Source organism: Papilio machaon, chromosome 25 (assembly GCF_912999745.1).
Source record: "Papilio machaon chromosome 25, ilPapMach1.1, whole genome shotgun sequence".
NCBI classification, from domain to species: Eukaryota; Metazoa; Arthropoda; class Insecta; order Lepidoptera; family Papilionidae; genus Papilio; species Papilio machaon.
In genome coordinates, this window is record NC_060010.1 from 5,979,477 (window position 1) to 6,005,611 (window position 26,135).

The 26,135-nt window shown below is 38.1% G+C and overlaps 4 protein-coding genes across 5 annotated transcripts; 2 read left to right on the forward strand and 2 right to left on the reverse strand.

Annotated features, from left to right (window-relative positions):
• Nucleotides 1-587: 587 nt before the first annotated feature.
• On the reverse strand, nucleotides 588-18,107 carry LOC106715765. Its single transcript, XM_045684150.1, has 12 exons — nucleotides 17,881-18,107; nucleotides 13,303-13,448; nucleotides 12,695-12,750; nucleotides 12,544-12,652; nucleotides 10,812-11,051; nucleotides 10,613-10,688; nucleotides 10,482-10,549; nucleotides 1,878-1,977; nucleotides 1,596-1,729; nucleotides 1,388-1,493; nucleotides 986-1,057; nucleotides 588-832 (listed from the first exon to the last, which is right to left on the reverse strand). Exons 1-12 carry the CDS (start codon nucleotides 17,902-17,904, stop codon nucleotides 734-736), a joined length of 1,230 nt encoding a protein of 409 aa, XP_045540106.1. The 5' UTR covers nucleotides 17,905-18,107; the 3' UTR covers nucleotides 588-733.
• On the forward strand, nucleotides 3,788-9,522 carry LOC106717424. Its single transcript, XM_045684168.1, has 4 exons — nucleotides 3,788-3,935; nucleotides 4,401-4,916; nucleotides 6,508-7,942; nucleotides 9,232-9,522. Exons 2-4 carry the CDS (start codon nucleotides 4,534-4,536, stop codon nucleotides 9,343-9,345), a joined length of 1,932 nt encoding a protein of 643 aa, XP_045540124.1. The 5' UTR covers nucleotides 3,788-3,935; nucleotides 4,401-4,533; the 3' UTR covers nucleotides 9,346-9,522.
• A 1,351-nt stretch (nucleotides 18,108-19,458) lies between the features above and the next one.
• LOC106716673 (probable 5-hydroxyisourate hydrolase R09H10.3) lies at nucleotides 19,459-20,112 on the forward strand. The gene is made up of 2 exons (XM_014510275.2): nucleotides 19,459-19,772; nucleotides 19,967-20,112. The coding sequence occupies exons 1-2, from the start codon at nucleotides 19,518-19,520 to the stop codon at nucleotides 20,051-20,053; spliced, it is 342 nt and encodes a 113-aa protein (XP_014365761.2). The 5' UTR covers nucleotides 19,459-19,517; the 3' UTR covers nucleotides 20,054-20,112.
• Nucleotides 20,113-21,380: 1,268 nt separating this feature from the next.
• Nucleotides 21,381-25,665, reverse strand: LOC106715861 (RNA-binding protein 5-A). 2 transcript variants are annotated; one of them, XM_045684315.1, is made up of 4 exons: nucleotides 25,466-25,665; nucleotides 23,132-25,342; nucleotides 22,518-22,571; nucleotides 21,381-21,674 (listed from the first exon to the last, which is right to left on the reverse strand). In XM_045684315.1, coding segments are annotated over exons 2-3 (2,205 nt in total). In that variant the 5' UTR covers nucleotides 25,336-25,342; nucleotides 25,466-25,665; the 3' UTR covers nucleotides 21,381-21,674; nucleotides 22,518-22,570. The 2 variants fall into 2 exon arrangements, with proteins under 2 accessions (XP_045540271.1, XP_014364742.2); XM_014509256.2 differs by having other exon boundaries at nucleotides 23,132-25,665.
• Between the last annotated feature and the right edge of the window lie 470 nt (nucleotides 25,666-26,135).

A 26,135-nucleotide genomic window follows, 5' to 3' on the forward strand; every position in this document is an offset into this window, starting at 1 on the left:
TATTATTATGTATTTTTTAACATTAATAATTACAATATTATATAATAATTTTAAATATTCCTACAAATAGTTAGCACCGTAATTATGCATTTGATAAAATATTCTATTTATTCTTATATATTATATATTTTAAAGATATAATTATTTATGTACATTATTTATTTATTTTTAACCTTGTGATTACTATTTATTTTTTTATTAAGTAATTTTCATTAAAAAATGGGTCATATATTAAATAAAATGCATTTATACATTACATATAATATTTTTCAATCGTTAAGCGCCAATATGTAGACCAAAAATAAAAGTTGAATTTTTTAAATGAGGTTAACATAATGAAACCTAACAAAAAATAAAAGTAATTAATTAAAAAAAAATAAAACATAGATAATAAAAAATGAGTATTTTTGGTCATATCCGACTTGAAGGACCAATACGAAAACTATAACAAGACATAGATAAAAAGGAAGATTGACTGAAATACTACAGATTAAAAATAGTTATAACGAAATTTACGCAACAAAAATACAGATAAAATACTGATCATTTATATAAATATGTACGTCTACTTTTTACAGAATAAAAGTTAAGCAGAAAAAAAATACCACAGAGTTATATATAAAAGTTATAGAAATGTTATTTTGATAAATAAATAAAAATGAAGTGAGCAATACACTGCAGTATACTGACCTCAAAGTTATTGAGAAGAATGTTCAGATTGAATATACCTAAGTTAGAGTTCATGATGTCTGCGGACGTAACGTGCGAAGTAATCTGGTCTCCAACACTTGCAGGAGCCCGGCACCAGGAACCAGTCGTAGTACAGCCTCACCTGGACACGGTCATCTCACAGTAAAGTGTAGTAAACGAAACAATTATGACTTAGGAGCGATTTTTTTTTAAGGTGGCTAAAAGATGGATCTCAAATTAGGTAGACAAATCGATTTTTGGAAAGAACTGTTATAGGAATCTCAATGTAACTGACCTGATAGCAACCTTGAGATGTATTAGTGTCACAATGTATGGATTTCTCAGAGCTGCCCTCCAGCGTCTCCTCCTGTAATGTACGTTTATTATAAACTAGCTTTTACCCGCGACTCCGTCCGCGCAGAATAAGAAATAGAAAACGGGGTAAAAATTATCCTATATCCGTTTCCTGGTTCTAAGCTACCTGCCCACCAATTTTCAGTCAAATCGATTCAGCCGTTCTTGAGTTATAAATAGTGTAACTAAAACGACTTTCTGACTATGTATATATATATATATATATATATATATATATATATATATATATATATATATATATATATATATATATATATATATAGATATACACAATACGACTTCTGTATGACTAATTAAATCTGTATGTATTGCTTGTGCTGACATGTGAGGGTTGCGGCTGCTGGTGCAGTTCCGCCACCAGCAATGACACCCAGCGAGGTGAACTCAGACATCCCCCCTCCAGGAAGTGACAACGTGACTGCATACATCTGAAACAACAAGACAATTCAACACTTGCTTACCACACTCTTACAATAATCATTTCATCTTAAATGTGAAAATATAAAGATTGTAACAATAATAAGTCCCACCTGGTGACTTCAACAGTCTGTGTGAAGTATCCCTCGTAAGGTATTTGTACGACGTAGCGCCACACGCCCTGGTAGTTGCGCGCGAACACCGGCGTCGCGTACTCCACACGAGCTGGACATGGCGTCGGCGGACCCTGATAACACCATGCACAGTGTAACATGCCACCTCGTCACCTCGTCGAAAACTTGGGTATATGATGACAGAAAATAAATTTGAACAAGGGGAAGAGATAATAGATGAGTAACCAATATTCCAAAAGGAATTTTCTGAATGCGCGGTACCTCATAGCGAGCTGGGACGGGAGCCGGAGCCCCGGGGTCTTCGCGGCGCTCCGGACCCGCGGCGGAGTCACCATTGATTGCACGATACAGCATGCACAACCTGCGATTAAATTTTTTTAATATACGCTATTTGCTCTAACAATAAAATAAAAACTTAAAAATTCGTATAGTGGCGTTAAAACAATAAAATGAGTTTTTTTTTGTAAATAAATTAACAAAGACACTATGTTTTATGTGAAAGTTTCGAACGTTTGTGCAGCGCTGTGACATTGACACAAGACAAACTCTTTGACATTGACGTTTCACATTTTGAAATTTTCAGAGAGGTTAGAATTATTAGTCGCTTACACTACGAAATAAATGTTTTCTCAGAGTTCCCTAGTAATAAAATGTCATCAGCTTTAGTACGACAAGCGCTCGCATTCGTTGAAGAAGAAGGTGATTAGTGGATAATTGTACATTATTTTTTTAAAAGTGTAACCATAACGTGGTTATAACAACCGATATATTGTTACAGAGAAGAGTGGACAGAAACAACCACAGGGAAGGAAAAAGAAGACGCGACCTCAGGAGTCGAACATAGTTCGAGGTTAGTTAGTCTATTATTATATAGGAATTTTAATATTCAAGTTTTGACGTTACTATCAAGTAAATGTGAAAAATAACTGTTTACATTACAGAAAATAATATCGTGTGCGTAAATATCATTTGTCATTGATAAAAATAATCATTAGAGCCTTGACTTTTACAATATAAAAAATTATCTTTCCGTGTCCTAATAATAATGTTATAAACTTTACAGACTTGAATCATCCGTACAGACGTACGACTAAAAAGCCACAAAAAGAAAAGAAAAAGTCGGAGAAGGAAATAGCAGAAGAAAATATCAAAAAACTCTTGGCTTTGTCAAAGCCTACTGCAAACAGTACTGTTGCTGAAAAAGTAAGTGGTATTTTATATCATGTTGAAGTGAGAACATTATCTGTTTACTCAACTGAAACATCTGTGCAAAAATATATCTCTGGTCAAAGAGATACATGACAAGTTTTTGTAGGAGAAACACATGATTATAGTATATATTTTGTTGATGCATCCAACAATTGTCAAGAGTCATGAAGTGTAAGTTTAGTTTATGTTACTGTTCAACAATTAAGTACAGCGGTTAGTGATGTTTTGAAGTCATTGTCAAAATGTTATGCTTAACAGATGACTGGTATTGTATAAACAAGAATGAATTGTAGATTACAAATATTCTATCATGGACATGTTTTTAATTTAAATCATAATAATATAGTAGGATTTGAGAACACTTCAGTTTCAAGCAAGTCATCTTAACATATAGATTAAAAATAAAGACACTTGATTTATTGAGATGGAATTTTTACTATGTATTAAGGGTTTTTAACATAATTATGCTTTTTTCTTATGTATATATGTTACATATATGTACATTTAATTTCTTACTATCAAATGATTTATTGCTTTGTTTTGTACAGTGATAAGATAATGGCAAGGTTTTGTAAGCATTATGTAAACTGTGTTAACTAGTGTATTTTATTACATTGTGAATTTATTAAAGATAGAATGTATTAATATTTCAAAATATAATTATTTTTGTGTTGCTTTATTTTTTTATTTAATGTATAGAATTTGTATAACTTTTAATTGTTATATAATTTTTATTTATAAATGGTAAATCTTATTTTAATGTAAAACTATGATGTCAGTGAAGTAATTAATTTCATCAAAGTGTCATTTTTAACAAAACTTTATATTTATTTTCAGATTGTAGAGAGAGCTGTAAAACGTAAACCATTATTGGAAAAGATTGAAGTGAAAAAGGACGACCACAAATCAATTCTGTTTCCGGGAGAATCTTACAAGAAATTTGAAAAGCAATATTTCTGCAGCTAAATTATCAAAAAGTTGCCGTTTGTTGTCACAATGCATATATGGATGTACCAGATGCAGTGTTAGGCAAGTTGACCCTACTGTGTACGGTTACAGTTTTTTTTTTACTCGTGTTCTGGGTTAATACCTATCCTTTTATAGACAAAGGTAAGATTTCATTTATTTTGTTTAGTTTATTATATATTAGCTGTCACCTTAGAATCCGTCCGTGCGGAATATGAGAAAAAACTTGGCACTACATCTATGCAAAATTTCATTAAGATCCATCGAGCTGTTCCAGAGATACCTTTAAATATTCATCCATCTAATGTATTTATAATATTCGTAAGATTAGTTTTATTTTGTAACAATTTTTTTAGAGATTTCCGATAATTTTCTGGACAAATGCCACATAGTAGTTAGTTGGTTAGTAAAGGAGTTTTTAGTGTGAATTTCTCTTATTAAATGTATACTAAATGATTTTCGATGTTTTATAAAACATCTGAGAGTTATTTGTGACGAAGTTCTGATGCTTGCATAAAAATGTTGAAAAAAACGTCACAATAATTATTTTTAATCCTGTGTCAAGTTGAAGTAAAAGGTTAGAGTTTGCATTGTGTTTTAAAATTTTAGATTTATCAATATACCAATATATTCCGGATCCAAAGTGGGTATTATTGGCTTGCGCTGTTTGGGGCTTTTTCTTCATAGGTGGTCTAATGTCCTTCACTTTATACCACATACACCCTTACTTATAACTTCCAAGATGACTAATGTATCTGCCAATTGGATTGTCATCGGAGTGTCCGGAGTTACTTGTGGTGGGAAAACTACTTTAGCAAATCAATTGAAAGATAGATTAACTCCGGTATATGTTTTCCACCAAGATAAATATTTCTATCCCGATGATAGTCCCAATCATGTGAAGTGTGAAGGCTTAGAACATAATAACTATGATATACTATCGTCCTTGGATATGGATAAGATGTATAAAGATATAATAAGTACTATGGAGGGAAAGGATTGTTCGCATTATTCCTGTAAAGAGAGAGAAGAAGGGAGATTGGAGTTGAAAGGGAAGAGTATTTTGATAGTGGAAGGTTTTACAGTGTTGAATTATGCACCTATCATGAATATTTGTAATTTAAGGTACGTTGAAACTTTTATTTGCTTTATTGCAAGAATTTCTCGTTTTAAAAATAATATTTGTATGAATGAAACTCAAAACATTTAAAGGCCATATAAAGATGCAATTTTATATTTTTTGTATCATTTACTAAACCCCTATAATTGATAATGACCACAGGTGGGCACAGTTAATCGAAAAGTTAACTTCGTAAATCGTTAATTCGTTAATTAAAAAATTAACTTCGTTAATCGGTAAAGCGTAAAATTTTCGAAAATTTAACGCAAGTTAAAGTTAATCGTTAACAGTTAACCATACCAAAATTGTACATACTAATTTCACACTTATTGTGGCGACACTTGTTTAAAATAGTAATTTGACTATACATTCTATAACACATTAGTATTAGAGACAAGTATGAATCCATTATAGTATATTTCATTACGAGTGCGGAAAGCCTGTCATTGCAAAGAATTCCAACAAATGTCTACCCGAGCCGAGGCGCAGCCGAAGGTGAGGGTTGACCGTTGGAACAAATTGTAATGACAGTTCCGCACGTGTACTAAACAACTATTTTTAATATAGTTGCGAAAAATGAAACAATTTAATAGAATAATAAAAACACAATAAACTCAACTAACTAAAATGTTTGAAAAATGGCGCCAACCGTAAAAGAATACAAACAGAGATTTTTTTTGTTTTCTTCACCCATTCTGGGAAGGCAAAGGGAACTATGCCCAATCGTCCAAGTCTCCAGTAGATTATTTTTATTACTATGAAATGAAAATTGAATTTAAAGATATTAAATAAAATGAAACCTAACCTAATTCATTGAATCAAATCATTAAATCTGATATTGTAACAAATTAGGAGCTTCTTTTTGGAAAAAATTGCATGAATCATAAACTTCAATGATATTTTTTTTTGTAAAAACTTCGCGGTTGTTTTTTTCTTTTTAATAAACATTATTTTGACGGTTGGGAAAGAGAACGCCCGAGTTTGGAAAAGCTAAAGAAAAAGCACACAGTAAAAAAGTGTTTTAATACAGTTGCTCAAAAAGTGGCGTATTGCAGGGACGAAGAGCGTTCGGAATGTGGGCTATTACATACTCTTGCTTTTATATACTCGTAATGAAATATACTATTTCGAACCTTCTTTTTCTGTTGGTCACGTTTTTCCCGGACGCTGATGCATCACACTTGCACGTGAACTTCACATATATCAATTATCAATTCGTTCGTTCACCAATTCGAGTCGCCGTCAGTCGCCCAACATAGCTGAACTTATGAGCGTGGCGTGGCGCGTAATTTAAACAAAATGACAGCATGTCTCCAAGTTTCTAATTTAACGATTAACGGACTTTTATTAACGGAAGTTGAGTTTAACGGAAGTTAACAAAAGCGTTAACACTTTTTGAAGTTAACTTAAAAGTTAATCCGTTAAGCAAAATGTTAACTTCGTTAATTAACGATTAACGGATTAACGAGTTAATGCCCAGCTCTGATAATGACTATTTCCTAGACATTTATAAGTGAGAGAAATATCGCCGTCCTCTGAACACTGATTTATCCAGGTTAGAGTGTATATAGTTAGAGTAGATGTATGCGTGTGCAGGTACTACTTTGTGTTGGAGTACGCGGAGTGCCTGTTGCGGCGCTCACACAGACTGTACTCGCCTCCAGACGTGGCCGGATACTTCGACACCTGCGTGTGGCCCGAGCACCTCCGATACCGCGCACAGGTCACACACACCGCACTCACTACACTCACACAGACTGTACTCGCCTCCAGACGTGGCCGGATACTTCGACACCTGCGTGTGGCCCGAGCACCTCCGATACCGCGCACAGGTCACACACACCGCACTCACTACACTCACACAGACTGTACTCGCCTCCAGACGTGGCCGGATACTTCGACACCTGCGTGTGGCCCGAGCACCTCCGATACCGCGCACAGGTCACACACACCGCACTCACTACACTCACACAGACTGTACTCGCCTCCAGACGTGGCCGGATACTTCGACACCTGCGTGTGGCCCGAGCACCTCCGATACCGCGCACAGGTCACACACACCGCACTCACTACACTCACACAGACTGTACTCGCCTCCAGACGTGGCCGGATACTTCGACACCTGCGTGTGGCCCGAGCACCTCCGATACCGCGCACAGGTCACACACACCGCACTCACTACACTCACACAGACTGTACTCGCCTCCAGACGTGGCCGGATACTTCGACACCTGCGTGTGGCCCGAGCACCTCCGATACCGCGCACAGGTCACACACACCGCACTCACTACACTCACACAGACTGTACTCGCCTCCAGACGTGGCCGGATACTTCGACACCTGCGTGTGGCCCGAGCACCTCCGATACCGCGCACAGGTCACACACACCGCACTCACTACACTCACACAGACTGTACTCGCCTCCAGACGTGGCCGGATACTTCGACACCTGCGTGTGGCCCGAGCACCTCCGATACCGCGCACAGGTCACACACACCGCACTCACTACACTCACACAGACTGTACTCGCCTCCAGACGTGGCCGGATACTTCGACACCTGCGTGTGGCCCGAGCACCTCCGATACCGCGCACAGGTCACACACACCGCACTCACTACACTCACACAGACTGTACTCGCCTCCAGACGTGGCCGGATACTTCGACACCTGCGTGTGGCCCGAGCACCTCCGATACCGCGCACAGGTCACACACACCGCACTCACTACACTCACACAGACTGTACTCGCCTCCAGACGTGGCCGGATACTTCGACACCTGCGTGTGGCCCGAGCACCTCCGATACCGCGCACAGGTCACACACACCGCACTCACTACACTCACACAGACTGTACTCGCCTCCAGACGTGGCCGGATACTTCGACACCTGCGTGTGGCCCGAGCACCTCCGATACCGCGCACAGGTCACACACACCGCACTCACTACACTCACACAGACTGTACTCGCCTCCAGACGTGGCCGGATACTTCGACACCTGCGTGTGGCCCGAGCACCTCCGATACCGCGCACAGGTCACACACACCGCACTCACTACACTCACACAGACTGTACTCGCCTCCAGACTGTCGCGAACGCACGCGAATTAGTTCGGTAAAAAACTAAGTATTTGAACTAGCAATATTTTCTCCTTAACAACTTCAGAATATTATAATTATTGGAGGGTAATGTTTTACTCACTTTGGCTGAATGCTATAAAAAGGCAAACAGAGATCGTGATTCAGTTTTGATTCAGATTCAGAGATACAGTTGGTAAGCGATTATACAATTGCCATTAATATCAGAAGTACAGTTTATATGCGATGTCAATATGTCGTGTATCACTATTATCACTGCGGTGAGTTGTTTGTTAATATTAATCAGAGTTATTAAGACAGTGTGGTCAGGGATGGCTGTAAGGGGTGGTGGAGGCCATTGGTGGGGTGCGAAACCTTGCTTTAGGATGTTCATCTTACATAAAGATCGACGAGGTACGTAGGTATCTCGAATCTGTGATGGATGCATTCCGATTTAGAGTAAAAATCGACGTGGTATGTAGGTACCTCGATTAAGTAACGGGTGCAGCCCGATTTAGAGTTATTATCGACGGGATACGTAGGTACCTCGATTAAGTGACGGGTGCAGCCCGATTTAGAGTTATTATCGACGGGATACGTAGGTACCTCGATTAAGTGACGGGTGCAGCCCGATTTAGAGTTATTATCGACGGGATACGTAGGTACCTCGATTCATATACGTGTACACATGCGTGTGTAGGCACGTTTATTCAGAATAGACAATTCGTGACTACAGCAACAGAGGTGTAGTTCACGACACACACACCGCACTTACTACACTCACACATCTCACACATCTCACTTTTAATATTTTAATACAAGTTATTGTTGTTACAACTCGGCTTACCCGAGACTAACTTCACTGATTTATATATTTTTTGTTTGTAATTTACCTCAATATAATGTATGAAGAAAATTAGTTTACGTACATGATTTTTGCATCTCTGATATCCTACCATACTGGATTTTAATCATTTAATGATCAAATTTCGATTGATTTCATTTCAGCCGAATTAATAATGATGCTTGCTTTTTTTATAACAAGGTGGCAAACGAGCAAGCGTCCACTTGAATTCACAGAAATAGCAAAGTGAATGTTGCCCATAGAAATCTGTAATTTGTGGTAAAGAATGTATCCCCTCCTCTGTCAAATCCACTTTTCCTTTTAAGAAGAGGATGGAGGGAGAGAAGACTATGGGCCTCCGGCAAGCACAATCATTACTCAGTAAAATTATTATCCTGTTTAGATAGAGAAGGACAGTCGTGTGACAATGTTGGATGGTACAAGACAGGACGCGCTGCACCAAGTTATGGCACACCTGCACAAAATGGGGGCCACCGCGGTGTCACATGACACATGACACTCCCCCAGTCCCATGATACAACAAGAGCACATTCAGCTGTCATCAATGTCACCAATGGTATAGATAAGGTTTTTCTTAATAAATATTATTTGGGAGCTTTAGTATGAAAATGTTTGCCTTAACACTGTTATAAATGTCTACTTTATTAAGAACAAAATGTTGAAGGGTTTTTGCTTGTATTAGAGTAATATTAAGTATTATATTGTAAAATATAAAAATGACTATTAAAAATAGTTAAAATCAATTCAAATCTATTATTCGAAAAAAAATCATCTGTAATGACGTCATATGTAATTCAGCAACAGAATTACTTAAGTTAAATTATTTACATTTACACATATAAAAGATTATCACAATTAATAAATAATCAACTTAAAATAAACAAATATAAATGCTTCTTACATAAACTTTGTAATTCTGCTTATATAATGTTGTTCATTTTACTGTTAGTGCATTTTAATTTAAAAAATAAACTTTTCACTATAAACTTAATTTTGTTTTTTTTTCTATAAACTCTAAAACAGGGATTCCCAAATGGATCGATATCAACCCCCTGGGGTCAATATTGAACTTAAAGCATTGCTAATCCTCACTCTGTCTTCTATTGACCTAAGTCAGAATGAAAAATAATAATTGATCTTAAAAGTAGGTAATTTAGCCATGGGGGGGACTGAGGTAACGGTTCATTTTGGAAAAGGGGCTCAATTTTCCAAAATAGTTTCCTGTCACTGTCTTTGAAAAAACAAAGATAGCAATATGTTTTAAACAGAGATTTTAGACTCGGAAACCCAAGGTGGGAGAATTAAGTGCGGTGTGCTAAAGTCGTTTTAATCCTTTGATAGTGCTTTTAGTTCGATAACTTACTCAATTGATGTTCTAGATTACTTAACTTGAGTTTTACTCCGTTCAAACTTAGTTCAAGTTGACTCGCCAATTAAAACCAATACAGATAACTCGCCGATAACAGAAATGAATCATTAGTTAATGAAAAATAACTGGGAACTTCAGCAGACCGACCGAAGTCGTAAGAAACCACATACAAGTGGGGGTTGTTATAAAATGTGAAGTGCAGCAAACGTTAGCGCGTGTTATTCTGTGTGTGGCGCCATCTAGTACAAAGTGGAGGTACTCACACGCCGCCGCCGTCGCAGAACTTGCGGCTCTCGCGCGGCGCCTCCGCCTCTGCCCCGCGGTGCTCCGCCTCTGCCCCGCGGTGCTCCGCCTCTGCCCCGCGGTGCTCCGCCTCTGCCCCGCGGTGCTCCGCCGGCAGCGCCCCCGCCCCCGCACTCGCCCCCGCCCCCGCCCCCGCCCCCAGCGACCGCCGCGCCCGCTCCTCCAGTCTGCAAATACTCTTATGCTTATTGAAAAAGCTACATGAGTTTGGGGCCTCTTAATTGATGTAACTTTGTTCTCTACATGAACGGTGCTAGAAAGATAAAGAATATGCAATGTTGGTATGTAACCTGTTGCCGTTGATCTCCGCTACCTGCGGTAGATCGGCGGGGTAGCGAGCGCCGGTCGTGGGGTAGTGGGCACTGTCAGTGGGGTAGTGGGCGGTGTCCGTGGGGTAGTGGGCACTGTCCGCGGGGTAGTGGGCGGTGTCCGGGTGCGGCACGTGCGCGACACGGGGCAGCGCGTCGTCGGCGCGCAGTACGGGCAGGGTGCGGGACAAGAACCGCAGCGTCTCGTTGCGAATCAATTCGCTACAATACATATAGCATATTAAACATTACATAAATGTAGATATTACTATTTAACGTGTGTAATGTAGATGTAGAGTCTGACATAATTGAAGATTACGAGGCATGCCTTTTAAGTTTTGTCGTTTGAAGAAAAAAACACAACTAGAATCTTATAATACTTTTTATTGTTTTTAAAGGTATTCACCACGTAGCTTAATACACTTTTCCATTCGCTCAAACCAGTTATTATAACATTTATTCCACTCTAAAGTGGGGGTGTTGAAAATGACTCACTTGAAAGCGTCGACTGCTTCTTCACCAGGCTGGAACCTTTGACCACGAAGACTTTTCTTAATTTTAGGAAATGTAAAGAAATCGTTAGGGCTTAGGTCAGGATTGTATGGAGGATGGTCAAGAATTTCTACTTTTTCCTGCTTCAAATACTCAATCGTTTGACGAGCGCTGTGTAAGCTTGCGTTGTCGTGGTGCAGGATAATGCGTCGCTTTGAGTTAGATTTTCGCATTTCGGCGATGACTTGTGGTAAACAAACTATGGTATACCACTCTGCATTCACCGTTCTACGATCTTCAAGTGCAATTGTCGCAACATGGCCTTTTTTTCCAAAGAAGGTGGCCCACCATCTTCTTTAAAGTGCTTCGCGGACGAACAACTTTAGTCGGTTTTGGCTTGTCTTGATAGACCCAGATTGTAGATTGTTGTTTGGAATCAGGATCGTAGGCATAGATCCAAGATTCGTCACTACTGATGATGTCGTAGACGTGGTTTGACTCTCCTCGGTCCAACCTTTGCAGAGTTTTCTTACACCATCTGACGCGGGCCGCCTTGTGATCGTCTGAAAGCAGATGCGGTATCCAACGGCAAACTAGCTTTCTCACACCAAGCGCTTGATGCAAGATCTTCTGAATGGTTGTCCCTGAGATGCCTAATAGAACCTCTATCTCTCGATACGTCACATGACGATATTCGAGAATTAGTTGTCTCACAGCAATGATGTTATCTTCGGTGAAGGCGGATTTTGGACGTCCTTCGCGAGATTTTTCACTAAGACTAGTATGTCCACGCTGGAATTCTAAATACCAGCGTTCGACAGTCCGCAGACATGGGGCTTCATCACTGAACACAGATGTTAGCTCTTCAAAACACTGAAGCCGTGTCAGGCGTCTTTTAAAGTTGTAGAAAATTATTGCACGAACAGTTTCCTTAGAAAGATTCATTTTCGTACGTTACCTGTCAAATTCAAATCGACGCTGTGACTAAACAATAGCATTAATCTTAATACTTTCAACTGTTTTAAGATTCAAAATGTAAACACACTCGAATATAAAACAGTGCAAAATACAAAATTGCCGGGAAATATTAAAACGACAGAACTTAAAAGGCATGCCTTGTATCTCGATGTTCTATTGAAAATGGACTTTTGTGAGATTCAAAAAGAAATACATCCTACAATACGACGTATTTTTAAAAGGATGTTCAAATGTGTATACTGACAAGGGGTAAGGTTGTCCGTGCGGCAGTTGTCCGAGCGGGTTGCGGGGCACGAGGCCGCGGTTAAGGTCACCGCACAGGTTGAGCGCCGTCACGTGCGCCCGCCCGCCCCCTGCACCCCCCGCACCCCCTGCACCCCCCGCACCACCCGCACCCCCCACACGACCCCCGCACTCCGCAGACGACTGCCGGTAGGGAGGGGGACGCACCCTGAACACAATACACAAAAATAATTACTACCACCTATCAAGTGGTTAAAGTTTCGCATATTATTGAGAAAAATGTCTTAAAGTGTAAGTAAATTAACAAATATCCACTAGTAATTTGAAAAAATTCAACTTTGTTTTGCAACAGCATAATTATTATGTTGCGTCATTGAAAAATCCTTCTGAACAAAGTGGTGAAAGTTTTGCCAAATATCTAACACGTTACCGTTTTTCCTCATAAAGCTAGCAATTAATTACGGTACGGAATTTGAGCACAGCACAGTTCACTACAGCTGGAGAAAGTTGTTTGGAAAAGCCGAGCCAGCGCTACGCAGATAGTTGTTATTGCGAGACTCGGAAATGACTTGCAAATATCCTATTTTCTCTAAGTAATGTTATAAAATAAATAACTATCATCAACCAAAAGGTATCTTCGGATAAGTGGAGGTCTTCCTTAATGAACTGCTCTTCAAACTTTGCCCACATTGTTAATTTATCTTAAAGAAGACATTTTTAGGGGCTTTCTAAAACCCCTTTGTTGATTTTATTTTTTTACCTTGGAGGCGTGGCGTTCGGTGACTCGACGAAGGCATAGTAACCTTCTGGAGGCTCCTCGCTCTCTGTGCTGCTGGCGGGCGCTGCGGGAGCGGCGGGCGCGGGGACCTGCTGGCACACCGCGCTGCACCACACGCTCGCCAGTACCTGCACAATACATCTACATCATCATCTCCCTATCCTTATCCTCGACTTTTTTTCTCTTCTTCAACTCTTCCTCCTCCAGATCAAGCTAATCGCCATTTACTTTTATATTAAAATATGTATGTAGATGGACAAGAAACTATGACAGTATGATACGAAGTAACAACTTAAGTAAGTGAAACTGCAATAAGTAGAGCGAGCTCCAAACAAAGAGGCTAAGATTGAGATCACACCGCTGTCAGATTGAGACAATTTTCATGGAGCTGGGTGAGAACAATGGCAGAGACACGCTACCTGACTTCTCGTAAACTTTAACAACCGTTTTATATACGGTATATAAAGCTTGCCATACTTACTTACAGTAAATATTTCACAAGTTATATTGTTTTCAATCGTACGCAAGTTTCTCGTAGAATATGTTGACTTGAAAACTTTTCAATTGTTACAGATTCGTACAATAACATGGCAATTTATTTAAATGTAACCGGCGCAATAGAATTGGCTGCCGCACAATGGATCTTCAAAAACATAAAATTTTAACAACAATAAGCTATAAATATTAAAACAGCGAGAAGAATGGTACATTTAATTCACCGAATTTGAAGTTCATTCATAATTATAATCCGTGAAAATTATACTTTCTTTACACAACAATTTCAAATGAGAAAGTCAAAAATTATATTAATTTTATACTTGTACAAGTTACAATCAATACATAGTATAAAACAAAGTCGCTTTCGCTGTATGTCCGTATGTATGCTTAGATCTTTAAAACTACGCAACGGATTTTGACGCGGTTTTTTTTAATAGATAGAGTGATTCTTAAGGAAGGTTTGTATGTATAATAAATGCATAATATAGTAGAGAAACACTGATAAATTTAAAGTTTTCTAATGTGATGTCGTAAATAAGCACGTTTTTTTGCGCTTATATTGCAAACGCTGGCTGAACCCTACGAGATAGACCAAAATAATGTACTACAGTATTGTTCACCTTAAAAAGTTCAACAAAAAAGTCCGCGATGGTATATGTCTATCTCTTAGGGATAACCCAGCATAACCATTTTTATTCTTTTACGAAGTGATTTTAAACAATACAGCATTAATCCTTATCCATTTAAGTACCTTAAATAAATTGTGCATTTATTCTGTAGTAGGTATATTTTGCATTGCACCCGTGCGAAGCCGGGGCGGGTCGCTAGTGTTATAATAATGTATATTTCAAATGTAAATTGTCTGACTTTCAACATAATTACTTTTCATTTCTACGAGTGCGTTGTTTAGAGGTCGGGGTACTGCTAACTCCGGACTTAATCAACACGAGGACAGTGCAGTGTGACGGCGTTGTGCATTCCATCAATATTGTCTACTGCTCTGCTCCATTTTACTGCCCTCGTGTGAAAGCACAACAACAATATCTTTAGGTAATTATCAGCTGATTGTTACGATTCAGTCAAAATCAAGCATGAATTGAACCATAATTCTTAGCGGTATTGTGACAAAGGTGTACATTTATTTCACTGTGATGTAGTGTCACGCAGCTAGGTTATGTGGCCCAGTTGCGCTCAGATACCGTAAGATAGCGTTCTCATGTGCTCTTACTTCCTATGGCGATAATACTGTTGTAGTTATCGTATTGTAAGATCCAAAGTTTTTAGCACAGGTTTTAGCCGACAACAAATGCAGAAGCATTGTATATTCCGGTATTCTTAGAAAGCAGAGCGTGACGCGATGCGCCTCGCCTTGCCTCTCCCGATATGGACATCTTTATCGTTGGTTTCCACTACCGCAACACTCATGAAATCATATTTTCATTGAAAATAATACATTTTTTTCTTTCAGTAATTGGATAATTGAATCACACATCTTACTAATATTATAAATACACATGTTTAGATGTATGGATGTTTGTTTGGAGGTATGTCCAGAACTCGTAGGATCATAATGAAATTAGGCACAGACGTAGAACATCATATAGGCTACTTATTACGTTTTTTTTAATTCCGTACGGACGGAAACGCGGGCGACAGCTAGTATTCTAATATTTATCTTCATACCACGATTTTGTATGCGTTAATCGTTGTTTGAATTTTCTATCATACCCCCTACCGGGTCAGCGACACTAGCGCCACACTGGGCCAAGGTCAAACAACTAGCCGATGACGTCACACATACTGGCGCAGTACACTGCATATCACAACCAATGTCATTATAACACAGGAAGACTGCGTACTACACCTGAACGCGACTGTATGTAATTGTACGTGACTGTACTTGTTGTATGTACCACGGGAAAGTGTAACGGGACCGCGGACACAACGCACACATAATACCGACTCTACTGCAGCATTCTTACACGCATTTATATTTGTAGTAAGTAAAATGTAGTAGATATCACTTGTGACAATGAATGTACTTGTAGGTCAGTTACAAAGTATTTTAACATCGAAAATAGGTAATAAAGTTTTTGAGCGATTTAACTTGGAAACATCTAATATAATAAAATAATATATAGTTAATAATATCACGTATTTTGTATGTCGCATTCCTACGCCTCACACAGCCGGTGAGCAGGTGAGCGGCGGCGCCTCTAGAACCTGCTATTTTGTTAACTCTCGCATGTCTCTAACAGGTTTATACTGACAGCGTGCGCACGACCAGGATACTGTTGATTACATCTTCTAAAAGGAAAATATAACATATACTAAAACGTATTTAGAATATAGTCTCTCATAAAACATGATCTGAAACTGAAGTATGTTTTTTAAATGATAGTTTGAAACTAGCAATAGACCGCGGATTCGTCGGCACAGAATTAAAAAAGTTACCTATAATATATAAGCGTGCATCAGCTACCTTCCTTTCAAAATCGGTCCAGACGTTCCAGAGATAATAAGAAACGACAGACAGACGAAGGTGTACGAAATATGTTTTTTTTTAATTACACAAGAAGACACTCTAATTTTATTGATTTGTTTATATGTACTAGTGTTTCTTGTAGACGGATTGAATGGCGGAACTCGAACCTACGATCCATTAGGCATTTTAATCTATTGTTAAAATTTGAAGCGCAAGTGCGCCAAACCTTCAATACATATAAAACTCGAATCCTTTTTGACTATCGACACTTTTATATATCCTTATTTGACCTTGTATGGAATGTAGTCTGTGTAGGAAGACGAACGCAGTAACGGTATCTCAGGAGAAAGCTCCCAACATGTCCTTGTATACTATCAACCGCCCGCGACTTCGTCCGGGCGGAATTAAAACAAAAACTTAATTAGTAGCCTATGTGTTCATCCAGACTATGTTCTATCTATGCCATCAAGATTCGTTGAGACGTTCTGGCGATGCCTTCTAAAAAAACATCCATCTAAACTTTCGCATTTATAATATTAGTAATATATATTTACTGACAAACACTTTCACTATTACACTACAGTTATGGACAAATGTAAATATGAGTAACATAAGTATTTGTAATGCGTTACTTATCAATGAGTTGTGTTAAGTTCACTAAATCTTTTATATCAGATTAGTGTCACTTTACATGTAAGTTGAAGTTAAATGATCACCTTGTACGTCCTCGACCTCAAATAAGCAGTTTGTATGTGGGAAGAGATCTTAATATTTAACGGTTCCTTTAAATAACAATAAATTTCAAATTATATGATGAGATGACTTACGTGTATTTTCACACAACTGATTCAGAAAGGCAATGTTTGTCAATTCCATTGTCACTATTAACGACTGAAGCAATTATGACGAGTGAGTTGTCAATCGGTTACAGTCAGAAACATCAATGACATAACTTACTGATTTCCTGAGACCTAGTCCAGGTTTTAGTATTTATGTCACGCTTGTGAAATGGGTCAGGTGCCTGATAATTCTATGTATAATGTAACCATTGGAGCGAGCAGGCTCATCCAATATGCATTACTAACGGCATCCAGTCGGCCGTGGCGTCGATCGCCGCATTCTTACGAATTGCCGTTAGCACAGTTATTTTATATGATCTTAGATGCTGCTGTACTGCCTTACTATTTGTTTACTGGAACCTTACTATTTGTATACCAGTGGTACCTAATCAAGGTCATCTTAAAGATTTTAAATATACCTCTGTGCATTTTGTTTTCTAAATTTTTTTTAAGTGAAGTCACGAAGGTGGTAAAATACGATAATTTTTTTTATTTTCTCACTTCGATTTAACTTGTAACGTAAGAAAATTCCTTTAGATATAAGAGGAAAACATGATATGCTTAAGTTATTGAAAGAATTTTTTTTATAGCCTACATAAATGCTATGCGACAACAACAAATATCAGGGATATTTTATTCATTTAGTCGTAAAAACAAAATAAATATCTTAAGAACTCTGACCAAAGTCTATTTAGTTTATACAAGTACCACCACTAGAATAATTCGAATAAAACTTACCAAATAAAGACAATTTAGTTTCATTTTAAATAATTAATCTATGTCCATACACTTTTTAAACAACACGCACAACACTTTTTTCAACAGTTTACTAAAAATATCACGAAAAATAAAAAATGTCAGAACTTTCCAGTTGGCGCGCTTTTCTCGGTCATCGCGTCTTTATTTTATTTTTTTAATTTGTTGTTAGACACAGGTTGGTATCGCGTGTAGTCAGCGAGAGACGCTTCGACTGTCTCCGGCTGACGGACACACAGCCGCATAAGAGAACGGCAACTTTTCTATTCTCTGGAGAAAGCATATCATATAGAGCTGCTTAACAAATAATATTTATTTTAATGCACGAAGTTAATCAAATTAATGAATACCCAAATAATTTCAGATGTATTAGGTCGAGTCGTAAATAACTTCCGTTTCTTTATGAAATATTTATTTTGCTATCATTAAAAAAATGAATATATAATCATAGTATTATCCACCACCGTTTTCTGTGACCTTTCCCATACTCTTCTTCCAACCAGCAGCCAAAATTCAATTAAAAAATGACAAACAGCTCTATGTAAGTTTCCCGCCGTAGACTACGCTTGGCGCCACATTTCGCGCTATTTCTCGGCGGCCGTAACAACAGGCCGCGCGTGCCGCAGCAGACCCGCCCGCCAGCCGGTCCACTGCAGGCCACGGCACACTGACCTTTATTCCACAACCATCCAATAAGTATGCAATTAAAATTTCACCATTTCATTAGCAAAATAGTAAGGAATGACAACTCTGAGTACCCAATACGTAATAAACAGTAACCAAATTAGAAATAATTTAGACTAAAACAGAGAAGTAAAAAAAGTTTGGATGGATTGTGTGAAAGAGGATATGCGTAAGAAGGGGGTGATTTCAGCTTTGACGGTTGAAAGAGATGTACGAGAGAGTAGTACATATTGTGCCGACCCCCGTAGAGACAAAGGCAGATAAATAGAGATGCAAATAAGTTACTTATATAAAGGAAATATAACTATTACATCTCTATTTTTAATTAGGACAATTATGATAAAATAAGCGAGCATAAATTATTAAGGCGATGATTGATTCAAATCCAAAAAGATTCTTTAAATCTCGAGAAAGCACAAGGAACTTTTGTTATTGAATGTTTTGTGAACACAGTCAGATGTCATCATCTATATTTTTTTTTTAATAAACAAAAAAAATGTATTTCACATCGCTAAGGCGTTATCATCTCCCGCAAACCACAGATACTGCAACCATGATATAATTACAAAGGCCAGTACACACACTCAATATGTGCTGTGTTATATTGTACCTATATATTTATTAGTTTTTACATTACTATTACATATTAGTGTTTTACCTCATAACTCGTAATTTTGTATTACTGTTATAAAGATTTCGACAAAATTGTAAATCTTTAAGAATTAGTTAATATCAAATATCAAGAGAAGAGGCTCAGGTTTTGTACGTCTTTTTTATGCTCCAATCAAAATAGCAGGCCTGTGATAAAACAGTTAAATCAATAAATTACATAATCAACCGTGTAACCCCACCCTAAGTGATTATCAGTAACATTTGACCTCGTTTATTAATGAGAGAGACATCACCATTCTCAGTTATTTCTCACAAACATCGCAATGTCTCGTCAAGTGCTCTCCACGCACGTGCTTGACACGACCAGTGGCAGCCCAGCGGTGGGCTTGTTTGTGGATCTATACAAGCAACGCGACGAGTCGTGGACTCTGTGGCACAGTACAACGACATCTGGCGACGGGCGGGTACAGTTTCCCTTCTCGCAGGACTCCATGGCGCCGGGCACTTACAAACTGAAGTTCAATGTCGAAGATTATTTTAAAAAGAACGATAAGACTACTTTATATCCTTTTGTTGAGGTAGGTTTATATTATAGTTAATTACTAATTTTTGTTCAAATTAATTCCTTCATTTAATAATTTATGTCAATTAACAGATCTTTACGTAGATACGTTTCATAAAACTAAGTAATAAAGCAATTTTGTAGTTAAATAATTTTAATTTAAAAAACTTAACATTCGTGTTAATATAACCTAAGTTTTCTTGTGCTTAGATCGTGTTCAAAGTGTCCGAGGGTGCGCACTACCACATCCCACTGCTGCTCAGCCCCTACGGCTACACCACCTACCGGGGCAGCTGAACACGTCTTTTCAAATATCTTGGCGGCCCAAGGTCATCAGTGCGTCGCCGTGCCCTCCCCCCGCTAAATCTAACTTTGTATACAGCGAATCGCAAAAAGTTAAAAGCCGCCAAGATATCTGACAAACACATTACCTAACCACAAAAACTTCAATATTAAAATTATATATTTACATAATCTTCTGTTTTATTAACGTTCTCTTCATCTTATAATAAATAAATCGAATCATTTTAGAGTTGTTTCCGTCAAAGTGGAAATTTTGGATGAAAAATATTTTGCGTAATAAAGATGTCAAGAATTTAGTTGAGTAAAGTTTTCTCCTCTCATATTGTACATATTATCATCATCAGCTCACTATACGTCCTCACCGAGGGGCTCGGAGCCTACCCCAAGTTAGGGGGTGACTAGGCCATAGTCAACCACGCTGGCCAAGTGCGGGTTGGTTGACTTCACACATATCATTGAATTTCTACTCAGATATGTGCAGGTTACATCATGATGTTTTCCTTCACCTTAAGAACGTCGGATAAATGTACATATGTAAATCGAAAAACACATTGGTACATGGCAGGATTTGAACCCAGGACCTGTAGATTGCAAGTCAAGTGCTTAACCCGTGAGCCACCGACGCTCTTACATATAATTATTGGTAATCAGTATTTTTTATATTCAAATCTGTGCATTTCCACTTTAGAAATTTGAATTCAAAATTAAAATACCTCAGTTTATTAGATGCAAGATGAAGAATTATGTAGGTTTAAGGTTATAAAAATAAAAGTCATGTTGATATAAAAAATACTATATAATAATGTACATACATATGTTAAAGTACCTTAATCTACACATTTCAACAATAAAAACAAAAATAACTGATTTAGTTAATTTATTACAACTTTAAATTAATCCATTTTTATTTCATGTGCAATTTTGCATTTAAATTTAATGATCAGTTGTTTTGAAGGTACTAAAACACAATTATATTTCTAATATGTGAATAATACTTAAAAATATGCTGAAACATATTAAAATATCCTTAAAAAAATTGTTCTGACAACTATTTACTAAATAAAACTAAATTATAATACAAAATTGAGTCTGCTCCTTTAATAAATATTAAAATGCTGCTTTTCAATAACGTTAAAACTTGTACAAGTAGAATTATTGATACACAAATTCTATCAATATTCAATGTTGAAGTGAAGTTTGCTTTCCTTTGTCTTCGTTTCTGCTCTTGTATTGGGAAATTATAAATATTTTATATTAATTTGTTTTTATTTTCTATATTAATTATTATTTATAAAATAACAGTTATATGTTATAAATTATCACTATAATGGTCTTATTTAGTACAAAAATATCTAATAAAATTTTAGTATTTTAACATTTAGATGCTCTAAAAAAAAACTTGTCTTTTATAATGGAATCCATTCGAGTTCATATCTTTATCAATCTAATTGTAATATAGGTACGGTATGTGATGGAGGGACAGTAAAAAAAAAAACAAAAAAAAAAGGTAATTCCTATTCCTGACATATTCTACATGTGAACAGAAATATCAACAGAGGATTGTATTTTGTAAGAGAACTTTGTTTGGCACGGAGTCTGGTTGCTGGCGTTGACTCTGCAATGTAAATGGTCATATTTGTCAGTTAAACCATAGTAAATATAGAGTCGCACATGGCCACCCTCATGTCCCAATGTCACAAGCACTAATGTAATATCACAGTTTCAATCACAGATATTTTGTCCATGTCCTGTCTAAATGTTCATGTTCACTAATTACTCGATGAATCTTCTTTTCTGTTACCTTTTTGTGAAAATTTACCTAAACATAGCCTAGCTACTGGCATATTGTAGAGTGGGATTTCACTGTCATCAAACTCACATAAAAACATAATGCCATCTCTCACATTTTACTTGAAAAAGTAGAGATGATAATATGTTTGAATACAATTTATCATGGCAGTCAAATTTATCTGATAGATAACCTTTTAAATTTAGTCAGATAAAAAAATTATATCCAACTAGGAATAAAAGGCACTTTTATAAAATGCTGGTATACAATGTATACAATAGTCGACAATGGTTTAAAATCTTGTATACCTAGAAAAATAAAAATGTGAGCCCTCAATGGGATGCCTGGTAGATGTGAAACATCGTGTGTGTACAAGTAATATGCATAAAAGATAATATTATTAAATAATATATATATATATATATATATATATATATATATATATATATATATATATATATATGTATACCTCAGTATAGCGTGGCGACCCGTCGCCACGGCAAGCGTCGCCACGCCAATAATTCGGTTTACAAGTGATCCTATAGATGTTTCACATTAAAATGTAATATTATCCCTCAGGCTCACATTTCTGACAACAATTTATTTTTAAATATCTAAAGACCTGTGGAAAATATGAATTAATAACACAAATATATAAAGACAACTCACCGCACAGTGCGGGCGCACGCCACTTCTGTCGTAAGGCGCTTGCGGCCCCCACATCTAGTGTTGTGAAATCAGAATCAACACATTAGAAATGTTTGCAACATGTTGCCTTTGGTGGAAACATCAAACCCAGCATTTTCAACATCAGTCTTCATTGTCATTTACATACAAAAAATATTACTGTACTTAACATTTATATTGTCTTTCATTTTATGATAGCTTTTATGACAAAACAGTACGGCCAAGAATTTTGTGATAAAAAATCTTGTACAGAAACTTTAAATACACGACATAGTTGCAATGTAACAACAAATTGTGCCAAATTACAAATGAAGTAGTTTTTTTGTGAATTAAATGTGTTTTTAATATTACATTATTAAAAGAAATATTTTAGAAATGACTTTTTCAATCCAACTATATTTATTTTATGAGATATTTATGTTTTATTTAATAAATTAAATTGTAAATTCAGTAAATTATGTTACTGTTAATTGATATAAATAAATGTATTAGTTGACACAAAGAAAAGGATTGGTTAACTCCAAATCCACTGACCTCCAGAAATCCAACCTGCAAATAAAGAGTTAACATTTATATATAAAACCAATAAAACTCACCAATGATTTCCTTCCTCTTGTCCGACAACTTCTTTGTAGCGAGCAATCATCAACTTCTTGACCGTATCTCTGTAGGTCTCCCCTGGTGTGGGGGTGTAAACGCCGCGCTTTTGCCCCAGCCCCGCCAGCGTGGGCCGCTGCTCCGCCTCTATGGGCGCTATCCTGCCCTGCTCCGTTTTGCCCAGCCCCCGGCCCTCCGACCAGCCCATTTTTTGCAACATTTTTCCCCCGATTGTATCCACAACTGATGGAGGGGGATGTGACATGACCGATGCATGTGAACTTTCAGAAGGTTCGTATCGCTTTCTAATAGGCGGTGGCTCATCCTCACCAAACTTCATCCTCCTCTCCGCCGCTCGGTCTCTGTACCCATTGGTCTGCGGCAGGAGATCATTTTTCTTGCGAAACTCTGCCAAATTCTGTTTGTGCAAGTCTGATAATGTTTTGTGTTTTGTTAGAACGTCCACTGATGGGAATTTACGTTTGCAAACAAGGCATGTCAACTTGGCCCAGTCGATGATACCTTCATCACTTTCAAACAAACCGGGCTCAGTTTTTTTTACAAGAAATTCATCAGTCGACACCGGAGGAGGTGATAGTTCTCTGACATGTGTCAAGGTGGGGGGAGTACTGCCCAGAACAGAGAAACCTATATCGGCTGAACCTTTACTGGCACCAGTATCCAACGGTTGCTCCATTACAAAATTGCTTCTAGCATTTTCTTTCTTTTGATTTAGAGTTCTAGCCCATCGTTCCATATCTTTAGCAATCTTCTTAGCCACCTTTACTTTATCCTCTTTATCTTTCTTTTTCTTTTCCTCTGGTTCTTTTATAATAGTATTTTCTGTTGTGGCTTCTGGTGGACTGGGCAGTTTTGGCTGGTCCGTGTTCTGCTGAGCTTGGGTGGCGGCTATGTATGTGGAGGATGTTGCATCCCAGTACATGTACAAACTTAGCTGACTGTTGTAAAAGTATTGGGTTGCTCCATCATAGTACAAGCCTGTGGCAGGATCATAGTAATATCCTGATGTTTCATCATACATAAATGTTCTAACATCAGGTGCAGTGAACACAGTTTTGCCGTCACCAGTAGGAATTTTGGTTGCGGCATTCATTTGTGAATTTGAAGAAACAAACACAGGTGCAGACACTGGCACCCAGGACATTTGCCGAGCTTGAGCAGCGTTAATGGCAGACTGGGCCACTGCCGCTGCAGCATTGACTCTGTCTGCTTCTGAGAGTGCCGCAGATGATGGTGCATTGTAGTTTGCCATTTGTGCATAGTAAGATGAATATTCTGCTGAAGTGGTTGAAACAGATTTTGGTAGTTTAGGTGGCTCATTATAAAAAGTAATTAACACTTCTTTACCATCTATTTCAAGAGGTGGATTTAAAGACATCAACTCCATGTGAGCGGCTGTGGATTGAGAGATAGAATTGAAATTGATATAAGCGAGGCATTTTGAAGCCCCCGTCAATGTCTCTCGTCCTATAGTAATACCTGCAATAGAATCTATGACTTGCATTGAGCATCTCTCTTTCAATACTTCCAAAATCTTTTCTTCTGTTGTCAAAGCATCTAAACGTCTGAAAAGAAGTCTCTTTGTGATCCCAGAGTTAGGATCGGAGCTGTTCCCTCTTTCGGAGTCTATACCGAGGATGGTACCTTCTGTGCGTTTCCCCTGGCAGTTGCGTCGGTAGCAGACCTGACGACGTTTGAAATTGTATGAGCCACATTTACAGAACCAATCTCCAGCAGAGCCATTGGGACTTTGCGCGTCCTCCATTTTCACACATTTAGTGTCGCCACCCTCGGCATGGCTTTCCTGTCGGTTAACTGCCGAAGGGCTGTTGGATTCCGAATCGTAATTCGGTGAAATTTCTTTCTCGCCGCTGATCTTGGGCGGCGAAGGCGGGGCCGGTATGTCTCGTTCATCGAAGCGCTTCAGCGGCGAGCGGCGGCGCTCGCGGTCGCGCTTCTCGAAGCGTTCTCGCCCGCGGAAGCGGTCCGCGTCGCGATCATAGCGGTCGCGGCGGTCCCGGTCGCGCTCGCGATCGTACCGCTCGCGGTGGCGGTCCCTCTGAGGCGAGTGCCGCGGGCTTGAGCTGCGCCTCTGCTCCCAGGCGGGCGTCCGCGGCCTATCCTCCCAGCGAGCGTCGTGCTCGCCCCAGCGGGAGCCACGTTCGTCCCTGCGCCACGACATCACTTGCCTGTGAACATCACCCGCATTGTGAAACAGACGTACTCACATACCCGATGCAGAAGATCCTTCCTCGATGAAATGTGGCAAACCCGTTGAACAATGAACCCCTCTCTTCCTATATACTGTTTACCTGCTGTAAGAAACTCGGATTCAATGTACTTGTGATCCTTTACACTGATTTGTCGCTAAAAAATTTAACGTTTGGATAAATCTATTTCACAATTATTATTCCCTATTGACTTCTGAGTAATCTAGTTCTAATCAAAGATTTAGAAGGGAAGACAAACACGCCATTTTTCTTTTCTCAGATCAATTTAAAAAAGCATAGATTAAAAATGGTTGCAGATGATATTTCAACACCTAGTTAAAAACACAGAGTATATTCTGTATCTATGGAACTGACCCCTACATGGATGGGTTATAATCCACGTAATTTGGGCCTATTTGATTTTCGCGAATTTACGGCTGAAAGTAGCGGTTGGTAGCAGTGGTGAGGATTCGCACTTTACATTAATTAATCGAGATAAAATTAGGATCCTTTCAAAAAACGGCGACGGAGAGCAGTGCAGATTTCTATCGCAAATAAAAGCGACCTCTATTGAATAGAAATAAGGTTTAATATTACCGTTTACGCCTTACTACGCTTGTCCTTGATGAAAAAGAAGTGCAAATAAAAATTGAACCTTGTCTAAATCGCATAAAGCTCAATTTTATTTGCGACAAAATTTTCAAAACGGCATAAAGAAATTAAATAATAATATAAAAGAAATGCATTCAACGTTTTTTAGTTAAGCGATACA